The sequence below is a fragment of the Gossypium arboreum genome, chromosome 10 (genome assembly GCF_025698485.1).
Source record: "Gossypium arboreum isolate Shixiya-1 chromosome 10, ASM2569848v2, whole genome shotgun sequence".
In the NCBI taxonomy this organism is placed as follows: Eukaryota; Viridiplantae; Streptophyta; class Magnoliopsida; order Malvales; family Malvaceae; genus Gossypium; species Gossypium arboreum.
In genome coordinates, this window is record NC_069079.1 from 552639 (window position 1) to 565177 (window position 12539).

General features: G+C 33.7%; 3 protein-coding genes across 3 annotated transcripts; 1 reads left to right on the plus strand and 2 right to left on the minus strand.

The window, feature by feature from the left end:
• Window positions 1-513: 513 nt before the first annotated feature.
• Window positions 514-2360, minus strand: LOC108488068 (berberine bridge enzyme-like 7). Its single transcript, XM_017792382.2, has one exon. It carries the CDS (start codon window positions 2312-2314, stop codon window positions 710-712), a length of 1605 nt encoding a protein of 534 aa, XP_017647871.1. The 5' UTR covers window positions 2315-2360; the 3' UTR covers window positions 514-709.
• Window positions 2361-3905: 1545 nt separating this feature from the next.
• LOC108488910 (berberine bridge enzyme-like 7) lies at window positions 3906-5685 on the plus strand. The gene has a single exon (XM_017793185.2). The coding sequence runs from the start codon at window positions 3931-3933 to the stop codon at window positions 5521-5523; it is 1593 nt and encodes a 530-aa protein (XP_017648674.1). The 5' UTR covers window positions 3906-3930; the 3' UTR covers window positions 5524-5685.
• A 1302-nt stretch (window positions 5686-6987) lies between these two features.
• LOC108488069 (berberine bridge enzyme-like 7) lies at window positions 6988-8767 on the minus strand. Its single transcript, XM_017792383.2, has one exon. The coding sequence runs from the start codon at window positions 8744-8746 to the stop codon at window positions 7145-7147; it is 1602 nt and encodes a 533-aa protein (XP_017647872.1). The 5' UTR covers window positions 8747-8767; the 3' UTR covers window positions 6988-7144.
• Window positions 8768-12539: the final 3772 nt, after the last annotated feature.

Below are 12539 nucleotides of genomic sequence, written 5' to 3' on the forward strand. Positions count from 1 at the left end.
TTTAGATGGCTGTTCAATTCATTTTTTTTACCTACCAATACCGGAAAAATCAATCAATATGTATCAATATAATTGATGACAACTGAAAAAGAACTTGAAACTTTTTGTTTCGATCTATTACAAAAACGAAACATTCTGGCTCATATGGGCAATATCTATATAAAATTGACTACCTTAATAAAATGCGAGAATAGGTGATGGAGGCGACAACCAACTTCGTATCGTGGGAGTGTGGGACAATGGTGTTACCCTTTTACATTTCTCCTCAACTCATTTAAGCGTTACAAATCATACCGTTTAAAAAGAAAAAGGATAAATCTTAAATTATATATAAACTTTAATTTAATGTATAATTGTATAATGACTTTTGATTTTGTGTAATTTTATATATAAAATTTTTATTCGATCAAATTCGATAATAAATTATTAACATAATTATTAATGTATATATTTGAACTACAATTAAAACTTCATATACATAATTGTATAAAATTAAAATTTATATATATCAAATTGTATTAGAAGTGGTAATTTATATATATGAAAGTCCACAAATTCCCAACACGTTTGACATAAATTTGAGTTATACAATACGTTAATTTATTCTTTATTATATAAAAAGGTCAAATTGAATTACACAAATAAAATCACACAAATATATTATTATTTATTATTTATTGTCTATAGATGGTTGCAGAAGGCAACGATTTCAATGAGATGGCAACGGCGGTATGCTTTGCTCGTTCTTGAAGAAATACTCGGGATCTATCTTGGCTTTCACACCCGCTAGTCTTATGAAATTGTTACGAAAATATTTTGCCCCGTATTCTTTCGCATCCTCGAAGTCTGTCTTGTCGCTTTCATTGCTGCCGATGTCGAGGTCTCGGTAGTTGATAAACGCTTCCCTCGGGTTGCTTGACGCGTACGGAGCCATTGCGTTGTACAACCTCCTCGATAGCTCGACGTAACGCGCTGTGGCATTGACCCCTCCTTCGGACTCGGACCATTGGATCCCGTATAGCACTTTGAAGAGGTTCCCGGCTCGGTGCGCGAACGCGGTCTCCGAGTCCGAAATCTCTTCCATTCTTCCGCCGTAGGGGTTCATCTGGACGAAGATGTTTTCAATGTCCATCAACACTTGCCATAAGGTTTCCAACCCTTGTTTAGGGATCACTGCTTTGTAGTAATCCGACTTGTCCTTGGCGAACACTTTGTTTTCTGCTACTCTATTAAGCAACACATCAATGGAGGTTCCATTGGAGAAACCAGCCCAGTATAAGGTCGATTCCACCCAACTCATCTCTAAACAATCATTTCGTGTCAAATCCAATTCGGGAAAGCTTACGTTCATTAATCGTAAAAGTCCATCAGCTTGTCCCAGAAAATGACCGATGAATGAAACCCTAACAGTTTTATTGTTTCCACCATTATTGATAGGTTCAGGCTGGAGTCTAATGAAGAGATCTTTGGGCAGTTTAGGGGCAACTTGTTGCCAACGATAAGCCAGCTCCGTTGCGCCTTGTTCCAAGGTCCTTTGCACGGTGAAAACAGTGACCCTAGGTGGGACACGAACCAACTTGATCCGCCATGAAAGGATGATACCGAAGCTCGTTGTTCCACCGCCTCTTATTGCCCAAAACACATCTTCCCCCATCGATTTACGGTTAAGGATTCGACCATTAGCGTCGATCAACTGTGCATCAATGACATTATCAATGGAAAGCCCGTATTTTCTCATTAAAAATCCATACCCACCTCCACTGAAGTGTCCACCAATGCCTAGAGTGGTACAAACACCAGATGGGAACCCATGGACATTGCTCTTCTCGGCTATCCTATAATAAAGTTCGCCGGTAGTAGCTCCTGCTTGAACCCACGCTATCTCGGTCGACATGTCGATATCTATAGAGTTTAGATTGAACATATCGAGGATAACAAACGGGACATCAGAAGTGTACGAAAGCCCCTCGAAATCATGACCACCACTTCGAATCCTTAGTTGAAAATCATGTCTCTTGGCGCAAATGACAGCGGCTTGTGCATGAGATGGATGTAGAGCAGTTATAATGGCAACCGGTCTCGAAGTGGCTGATAATAAGGGTCGAAGATTGCTAGCACGTAATTGATATATATATTGAAAAGATGAACTGTTAGGAGTTAATATAGCATTAGCAATCGGAATGGAAGAGTCAGATTGTTTAGGTAAACATCGAAGAAAATCATCGAAATCATCTGAATCGGAAGGTGTTACAGATGAAATGGATAATAAAATGAATATTGAAATAAAGGGAATGATGGAGCTTGAAATTTTCATTTCTTTTCTCTTTGGACTTTTAGATGGTACTGGTGTATTGTTATTATGATTTAATTTGGGGGGCATGATTCTATATAGCGGGGAGGGACCTATTTGGATTAACTCAAAGCTAATCTCAAATTGTTAACGTCTTTCTAAGGCTTTTCAGAAAGAGAAGTTCATTTTTGATTTTGATATTGTATCTAAAATATTAGTAAAATATTTATTCGACTTTTTTGCCAGATTGTACACACATATTTATTTTTCGAATGGAATAATTTTAATTTTTATAGTTTTAAAATTTAAAATTTTGTCCTGACCCAAATAGTAGCAGTAAAATCTGTTTGGTTAAATTTAACTATTAGTCTTATACTATGCATATAGTTGTAGATTTAATTCATATTCTTCAATTAAATCATTTTAAGTTAAATGCTTTCTTAAAATTTCAATTTTAACATAATGACTGTTATTAATTCATTAATTAGATTTTTAGTAAGTAATAAGTTGACATTACATTATACATATGATAATGTTTTTGTTATAACAAGTTTTAGAAATAGTAGAATTTAATGAATTTAATAATTATTTTTAGTGAGGATTGAAATTTTAAGATTTAAAAGTTAAAAAAAAGGACCAAATTTACATGAATTAAATCTACAACTTTCTTAAAGTATATGAACTAATAGCAAAATTTAACCTATGATTATACTTTCGTCTGGTAAATCCTACCACCTTTGGCATAGATTTGATTTATACAATGAGTTAATTGTACTAAACATCTTTAAACTATGATTTTTATTTTAAATTGGCTCTTAAATTTTAAATAATTCTAATTAAATTCTTAAACTATCGAGGTTATATCAAGTAAGTCACTAAAATAATTTATTTAATGGTTAGATGACACGTTAGATCTTATGGTACATAATTTAAAATGAAAATTTTAAGAAAAATGAATATTGTAAAAATGGATATTTAAAATTTTAGTTTCCGTGTTTTCAAGCTTTTATAGAACCCTTATCATTCACTCTTTTTTTCTTTCAATTTTACTTTATTTTTAGTTTTGCTTTTGAACATTATGCTAAAATGTTCTATTTATTTAAAATTTTCACTTGAAATTTAGCTACATAATATTTGATGTGTCATTTAATGGTTAAATTAAAGGTTTTAATTACAAAAGGACTTGATTGATATAGCCTCGATCTTTTAAGGATGCAACTAGAATATTTTGAAGCTTAGGGCCAATTTAGAATGAGAGTTTAGGGATGTCTAGTGCAATTAACTCTACATGAAATTAATTGATTTTAAGAAAATTTAAGAATTTATATAATAAAAAAAGAAAATTCAAAATTTTATATATTTTTATTCTTTAAAAAATTAGATTTTATAAAATTAAAATTTTATATTTGGGTCAAATAAAAATTAATATATAAGGAAAAGAAGTCGAATAAAGATTTTATTCAATTTAAAAACAATATAAAAAACAAAATGAAATTTCTTAATTGAAAAGTCTTAGAAACATGTTCAAGACTTTAAGAATGAGATAAGCTTTGAGCTGATCCAAACAGGACCCTCCCCTCTATATATGTACCCCCGTTAAATCATAATAACAATGCACCAATACCATCTGGAAAACAAAAATGAAAATTTCAAGCTCCATATTTCCCCTTGTTTCAATCTTCAGTTTATTACTGATTTCATCAGCCACATCTTCCGATTTTGATGATTTTATTCGATGCCTTCCTCAACAGTCTAATTCTTCTGTTCCGATCACCGATGCAATATTAACTCCCAACAATTCGACTTTCCAATCTATATACCAATTACGCGCTAATAATCTTCGAACCTTTTTATCAGCAACTTCGAGACCGGTGGCCATTATAACTGCTCTACATCCATCCCATGCACAAGCCGCTGTCATTTGCGCCAAGAGACATGATTTTCAACTAAGGATTCGAAGCGGTGGTCATGATTTCGAGGGACTTTCGTACACTTCTGATGTCCCGTTTGTTATCCTCGATATGTTCAATCTAAACTCTATAGATATCGACGTGTCGACTGAGACGGCGTGGGTTCAAGCAGGAGCTACTACCGGCGAACTTTATTATAGGATAGCCGAGAAGAGCAATGTCCATGGGTTCCCATCTGGTGTTTGTACCACTCTAGGCATTGGTGGACACTTCAGTGGAGGTGGGTATGGATTTTTAATGAGAAAATACGGGGTTTCCATTGATAATGTCATTGATGCACAGTTGATCGACGCTAATGGTCGAATCCTTAACCGTAAATCAATGGGGGAAGATGTGTTTTGGGCTATAAGAGGCGGTGGAACTACCAGCTTTGGTATCATCCTTTCATGGCGGATCAAGCTGGTTCGTGTTCCACCTAGGGTCACTGTTTTCACCGTGCAAAGGACCTTGGAACAAGGCGCAACGGAGTTGGCTTATCGTTGGCAACAAGTTGCCCCTAAGCTACCCAAAGATCTCTTCATTAGACTCCAGCCTGAGCCTATCAACAATGGTGGAAACAATAAAACCGTTAGGGTTTCATTCATCGGCCATTTTCTGGGACAAGCTGATGGACTTTTACGATTAATGAACGTAAGCTTCCCCGAACTGGGATTGACCCGAAATCACTGTTTAGAGATGAGTTGGGTGGAATCGACCTTATACTGGGCGAATTTCCCCAATGGAACCTCCATTGATGTGTTGCTCGATAGAGTTCAAGAAAACAGAGTGTTCTCCAAGAGCAAGTCCGATTACTACAAAGCATTGATCCCCAAACAAGGGTTAGAGACCTTATGGCAAGGATTAATGGATATTGAAGACATCTTCGTCCAGATGAACCCTTACGGTGGGCGAATGGAAGAGATTTCGGACTCGGAGACCGCGTTTGCACACCGAGCCGGAAACCTCTTCATGGTGCTGTACGGGGTCCAATGGTCCGAGTCTGAGGGAGGGATCAACGCCACGGAACGTTACGTTGAGATGTCGAGGAGGTTGTATGAGGCAATGGCCCGGTACGCATCGACCAACCCAAGAGAAGCGTTTTTCAACTACCGAGACCTCGACATTGGCAGCAACGAAAGCGACGAGACAGATTTCGAGGATGCTCAAGAATACGGCGCTAAATATTTCCGAAACAATTTCATAAGACTAGCAAAAGCGAAAGCCACGATCGATCCCGAGAATTTCTTCAAGAACGAGCAAAGCATACCACCATTGCCTCATTGAAATCCTAGCCTTCTACAATCATCTAAAAATGAAAACCAAATATCTTATTAATTTGCTTGTAATTTTAAACATATCATGTTCTTCCATGTATGATAAATAAGAATATCTTTATGTGATTTTGTTTGTGTAACTCATAATAAAATAATTTGTATTGTATAAAAATTAATTGTATCACATTTTTAAATTATGATACTCATTTTTAACTAGTATTCAAATTTTAAAATATTTTAATTACATCCTCAAATTATTGATTAGGAGCGACACCAAGGGATTGGTACTTGATAGGGGCCAGGGCCCACTAAAATAAGAAAATGGCAGAACCAAGCTTTTAGGAAGAGTATATTGTGGACTACGCTATCAATATGGTAAAAGTTTTAACTAATTTCTTTTAGTTTTCTAATATACAAGAATTTTTTAAAAATATTTCAAATTTTAATAATATTCTTGTGATTTTTTTAATATTAAGATGATCGAGTTATTCATGTTAGGCACAGTTTAAAATTTTTGAAGACCTATGGTAGTACTGTAAAATGTTTGAAGAATATTGATTTATATGTGACATCTACAATGGCAAAATTCAATGGCATTTCGAAATAGCTTGCTACATTCCTAGAAAGATGGAAGCTAGAAATGTACGCATTTCATTTTTCATGTAGCGACTATTACACTCGAATAAACCGCTTTAATAGTTAACCTTTCAATTAATGGGTACAAAGTAATCAAACTTAGAAACATCAATCTGCAATAAGAGTGTTATTGGTTGTTGGATGCCGTTTTATTTAAGACGAGACCAGAAAAAATTAAACAAGTGTCACGTGAAGTACTTATAATTAGAGAAACTTATCACACCGATTCAATTTGAATTCAGTCTGACTTAATTTGTTGACACTTAAAATCAAATTTATGACCCAAAATTTTGTTCCTTTTTCCTCTCTAACCTTAAAATATTTTAAAATATTTTAATAAATAAAACCCTTTGTGGCTAATTGTTGGTAATTTGATACCATGAACACCTCTGTACTTCTTTAGTGGATAATTGATACCAAAGTCCAAAAGAAAAAAACTAAAATAAATTTTTTTAACTCGGGTTAATGTAATATTTTGTACTTGAATTTAATTTCAAGGTTTAATTTGATACTTAAATTAAACGATATCATATGTCTCAAAGAATGTTTAATATGTGTGCTTTAGTAAAAAAAACCTTAAATACTTAATTAAAACAAATAAAAATTTCAGTATCAAATTGATAAAATAAACCTTAAGTATGGAATTGAAAAAAATATCATACGAATAAAAAGGATGAAATTGAATTACACAAATAAAAAGCTAAAGCTTGATAAAGTATTGATTTACTAAAATATGTTGAAAAGAAAGGTTGATATTACGTACATTACGTGACATTCGGGTCATGTAAAGAAAAAACATATAGATAAAATCAATACATAAAAATATATATAGAAAAAGTTTATTTAAATTTCGTAAATTATTATCTTTATTATTACATAATAACTTCAATATATTTAATTTTTAACAAAATTTAAAATAGACGGTAGAACGTACATAAAAGATATAATAAAAATGGCAAGAGAAATTAAAATTATTGAGAAGTTCATATATTGTTTTAATGAGATGGCGGCGTTGGCAAAGGCGGTATGCTTTGTTCGTTCTTGAAGAAATTCTCAGGGTCTACCATGGCTTTCACACCCGCCAGCCTCATGAAATTGTTCCCGAAATACTTTGCCCCGTATTCCTTCGCAACCTCAAAATCCGTCTCGCCGCTTTCGTTGCTACCGACGTCGAGGTCTCGGTAATTGAAAAACGCTTCCCTCGGGTTGCTTGACGCATACGGCGCCATCGCAGTGTACAACCTCCTTGACATCTCGACATAACGCCCTGTGCCGTCGGACTGGGACCATTGGATCCTGTACAGCACTATGAAGAGGTTCCCACTGCGGTGCGCAAAGGCTGTCTCCGACTCGGATATCTCCTCCATTCGCCCACCGTAAGGGTTAAATTGCACGAATATGTCTTCAATGTCCATCAACACTTGCCATAAGGTCTCTAACCCTTGTTTGGGGATCACTGCTTTGTAGTAATCGGACTTGCTCTTGTAAAACACTCTGTTTACTTGAACTCTATCGAGCAACACATCAATGGAGGTTCCATTGGGGAAACCCGCCCAATATAAGGACGATTTGACCCAACTCATCTCTAGACAATCATTTCTGGTCAAACCCAATTCAGAGAATCTTACGTTCATTAATCGTAAAAGTCCATCAGCTTGTCCCAGAAAATGGCCGATGAATGAAACCCTAACAGTTTTATTGTTGCCGCCATTGTTGATAGGCACAGGCTGGAGTCTAATGAAGAGATCTTTGGGCAGTTTAGGAGCAACTTGTTGCCAACGATAAGCCAGCTCCGTTGCGCCTTGTTCCAAGGTCCTTTGTACGTTGAAAACAGTGACCCTAGGTGGGACACGAACCAGCTTGATCCGCCATGAAAGGATGATACCGAAGCTAGTAGTTCCACCGCCTCTTATAGCCCAAAACACGTCTTCCCCCATTGATTTACGGTCAAGGATTTGACCTTTAGCGTCTATCAATTGTGCATCGATGACATTATCAATGGAAAGCCCGTATTTTCTTATTAAAAATCCATACCCACCTCCACTGAAGTGTCCACCAATGCCTAGAGTGGTACATACACCAGATGGGAATCCATGGACTTCGCTTTTCTGGGCTATACTATAATAAAGTTCGCCGGTAGTAGCTCCGGCTTGAACCCATGCAGTCTCGGTTTTCATGTCGATAGCTATAGAGTTAAGGTTGAACATATCAAGGATAACAAACGGGACGTCGGAAATATACGAAAGTCCCTCGTAATCATGTCCGCCACTTCGAATCCTCAGTTGAAAACCATGACGCTTAGCGCAAATGACCGCAGCTTGTGCATGGGATGGATGTAGAGCGGTTATAATAGCCACCGGCCTTGAAGTCGCAGATGATAAGATTCGAAGATTGTTAGCACGTAATTGATAAATAGATCGGAAAGATGCATTGTTGGGAGTCAATATAGCGCCAACAATTGAAACAGAATGGTCGGAATGTTTAGGAAGGCATTGAAGAAAAGCATCGAAATCGACCGGATTGTAAGATGCTGCCGATGAAATGGACAACAAAACGAAAATCGAAACAATGAAACAGGTGTAGCTTGAAGCTTTCATTTTGGAAATAATGTGAAGAGATATGGTAATGGTGCATTGTTGTTATGGTATATATAATGGTGAAGGTGTGGCATTTGGATCAAATTGGAAAGCTTATCTAAATGTGTGAAAGGTTTAGAAAGCATACGAATTATAAGTTATAAGACTTTTCAACAACGAAATTCTTGAGGGTAAATTATGAAAATAGTCACTTTTGTTTGCCTTAAGTTACATTTTAGTCACTTATATTTGAAATGTTACGTTTTAGTTACTTACGTTATTGTATTGTAATATTTTAGTAACCGAACCGTTAATTGTCGTTAACGGTGTAATGGTAAGTTGATGTGACACATTAAATTATCATTTTAAATGAAAATTGCATGTTAAATTATGCAATTGGTTTATATATTTTTTCGTTTTAATTTAATATTTTTAATTTATGTTCTTTTAACTTTTCTTTTTTATTTTTATTTTTATTTTTATTTTCCATTCTCTTCTGCTACTCCCCCTGTTTTCCTCCCTTCCCCATTTCTTTTAATGTAATTTTCCTATATTTTCCATTTATTAAAACTAGTCCTTATACTTTTATTTTTTGAACAATTTAATTTTTCTTTTTATTTATTTATTTTCCTTTTAATTTTTCTTTAAAACTTGTTTCATATTTTTCACTGCATAAACATAATCTTTGCCCATCAAATAACCCAAGTTATTTTTTTCTTTCACGTGTTTCCTAAATTAAATTTCACTCAAAACCTAATATTTATCATTCTTAATCAAATCTCGATTTGAATATAACCTAATTTTGAAACTAAAATTGGATTTGACTAATCAATATAAAAAACCATATCCTTAATAAAATCTGAACATAAATTTAATTCTTTATATTCAAAACAAAATTTTCCGTTTTCAATTTTTTACGAATAGTATAGATTATTCATTTCCTTTTATTTTTTTTCTAATGAATAAAATTAAGCAAACTATAAAATTGATATAAACCTTCTTGGATATTCCCAAACAAGCTTGATTGGAGGTCGAGCCTGGATGAACAGAAGAGAGAAAGGAAGCAAGGACTCAAATTGATTTAGGTTATGTTGAGGGTAGTTTCGTATGGTATTTGTTTTAGTCATTGAGAGTGTAGAGTTCGTTTGAAGAATCTGTGAAATAACGTTGTTTCGAGAGGATGAGAATGTTGTAGGTAAGGTAAATAAGGTGGTTGTGGGGGTTGGTTAGGAGGTTGAGGGAACAAGCTTGTGAAACTTTTTTTAGGCTGGATTGCCATAAGTCATGACTGGCTAGGTCTTCAAGTGAGGCGAGCTTGTAGGCTAAGTCATAAAGAGATCCAAATTGATTTGTTAAAGCGATGATGGATGATAAGAGTTTGTAATTGTGGGGTGAGAATATGCAAAGCAAGTTTTATTTTGGTTTTAGCTTTCGCCTTTTCTTTTTTCATAAACATAAAAAAGTTTTAATAAATGGAAAATATAGAAAAAACTACGTTAAAAGAAATGGATAAGGTAGGAAAATAGAGGGAGAAGCGGAAGAGAATGGAAAATAAAGAAAAAAAAGAAAGTTAAAAGAACATAAAAGAAAAAAAATTTAATTGCTCAAAATAAAAAAAATATAGGGACCAATTGTATAATTTAACCTAAAATTTTTGTTTGAAATGATGATTTAACATGCCATGACAGCTTACTATTATACCGTTAACGGCAATTAACAGCTCAGTGACTAAAATGTTATAATACAAAAAAAAAGTGACTAAAATGTGACATTTCAAATATAAATGACTAAAATGTAACCTGAGATAAACAAAAGTAACTATTTTAATAGTTTATCCTTTATTTTATTATTATTATTATTTAATACAATATTTGTTTTCACAAAAATATAAAATATTCAATCATTCTTGAAACAGGGAAGCTAGGAATTATTTTTGTAGAAGGGCTAAAATATAATTTCACCTTTATTAATTTAAATATTTAAAAATTTAAAAGATTTATGTAAAAAAAATTTCTAGGTGCCGGCACGCTATGCCCCTGTCTTGGAATCAATTAAAAATTGTTATTAATAGTAATAAGTTACTATTACCGTACCTATGTTTGGTTCAACTTTTAATTAGAGGGTTTAATTGAATTTTAAAAGGAAATTAAGTTTATAAACTAAATTTTATAAAAATAGAATGCTGAATAAAATACAGAGATGTATATATAAACATGATAAGATTTTTTATTTTTTTTACATACCCCTCTATCAGGGGACAATTTAATAGTTAGGTAGAGTTCTTGACGGTGGTGTAGTTGGGGACTGGTGGAGGAATGAGTCTTTTATAATTTTTAAAATTAATAAAATTACACTTTAACTCTCTAAAATTTATAAACATTTAAGCAATTAAAAAGATAAAATTATATTTTTATTATCGTAAAAGTTACATTTTTACTATCGTAAAGTTTGCAATTTAATTTCGGTCCGTCCTAAAAACAATTTCTGGCTTTGCCCCTGATTCTTGACCTCTCAAAATAAAAAAATTTGTTTGTTTAGTCTCCTCTAAAATAGTAGAATTATAAATTAATATATGATAAAACTATACTTTGATCCCTAAAAAAAAAATCTTTCTAATCTCTTAAAAATAATGAATTTATAAATTAATAAATGATAAAATTATTTTTGACCTCTCAAAATTTATAATTAAATTTTAGCCTCTTCTAAAAGAATTTCTAGATTCACCCTTAGATGAAAAAGGACAAATAATTATCAAGAAAGAGCAAATAATTATCTTCGATCCACACCATAAGAATGCGATCCCTATGACCTGAACCCACAATTTGAACAAATCATTGCCATGCACAGGTAGGAATTCCTGCGACTTGCGACTTGAACAGACAATATGAGCTGTAGGGTGAAGACTTATAACCAATAAACCTAACGTTGGAGTTCAATGAGATATTTATGCATATGTAATATAATTATTATGGTTTTTAAAATTTTATGTTATAAAATTTTTTATTATTTATTAATATTATTAAGCTGAATTCAACTAGATAAATAGCTCGAGCTCAACTCAATAATTATTGAATCAAGTTTGAATTTCCTTCGAATTGAACTTAAGTAGCTTCTGAATCCTATTGTCTCATTTATACTCTATTTCAAATTCTCCTACTCTCCCAAAAACACTTTTTTTTGTGTGTATGAAAATGACGGAACCAAGCTTTCAGGAAGAGTACATTGCCAACTATCCTATAATAAAGTTTGCCGGTAGTAGCTCCTACTTGAACGCACGCCATCTCAGTCGACATGTCGATGTCTATAGAGTTTAGGTTGAACATATCGAGGACAACAAACAAGACGTTAGAATTTTACGGAAGTCCCTCGAAATCATGACCACCACTTCAAATCCTTAGTTGAAAATCATGTCTCTTGGCGCAAATGATAGCGGCTTGTGCATGAGATGAATGTAGAGCAGTTATAATGGCAACCGATCTAGAAGTTGCTGATAATAATGGTCGAAGATTGCTAGCACATAATTGGTATATATATTTAAAAGATGAATTGTTGGGAGTTAATATTGCATCGCATTTATTGAACACGTTGCAAATACCTTAGACGAAAATCGACGAGCAATTGAAGAATAGCTAAAATAGGTCCGACGTCGGGACAAGGAGCGTTAGCTTGTTAGGACGATACGATGGACGATGTCATGACGAGGCCAATGAGACATTGCGACATCACGATGTGTTCTCTCCTATTTGGCAACCACATTTTAGATTTTAAATAGGACTTCTTCTTTTAGTTAGATACTGATTATTTCAGGAATATT

Excerpts from the sequence above, each read along its gene's own strand:
- LOC108488068 (XM_017792382.2), bottom strand. The coding sequence starts at position 2,314 with ATGAAAATTTCAAGCTCCATCATTCCCTTTATTTCAATATTCATTTTA.
- LOC108488910 (XM_017793185.2), top strand. The coding sequence starts at position 3,931 with ATGAAAATTTCAAGCTCCATATTTCCCCTTGTTTCAATCTTCAGTTTA.
- LOC108488069 (XM_017792383.2), bottom strand. The coding sequence starts at position 8,746 with ATGAAAGCTTCAAGCTACACCTGTTTCATTGTTTCGATTTTCGTTTTG.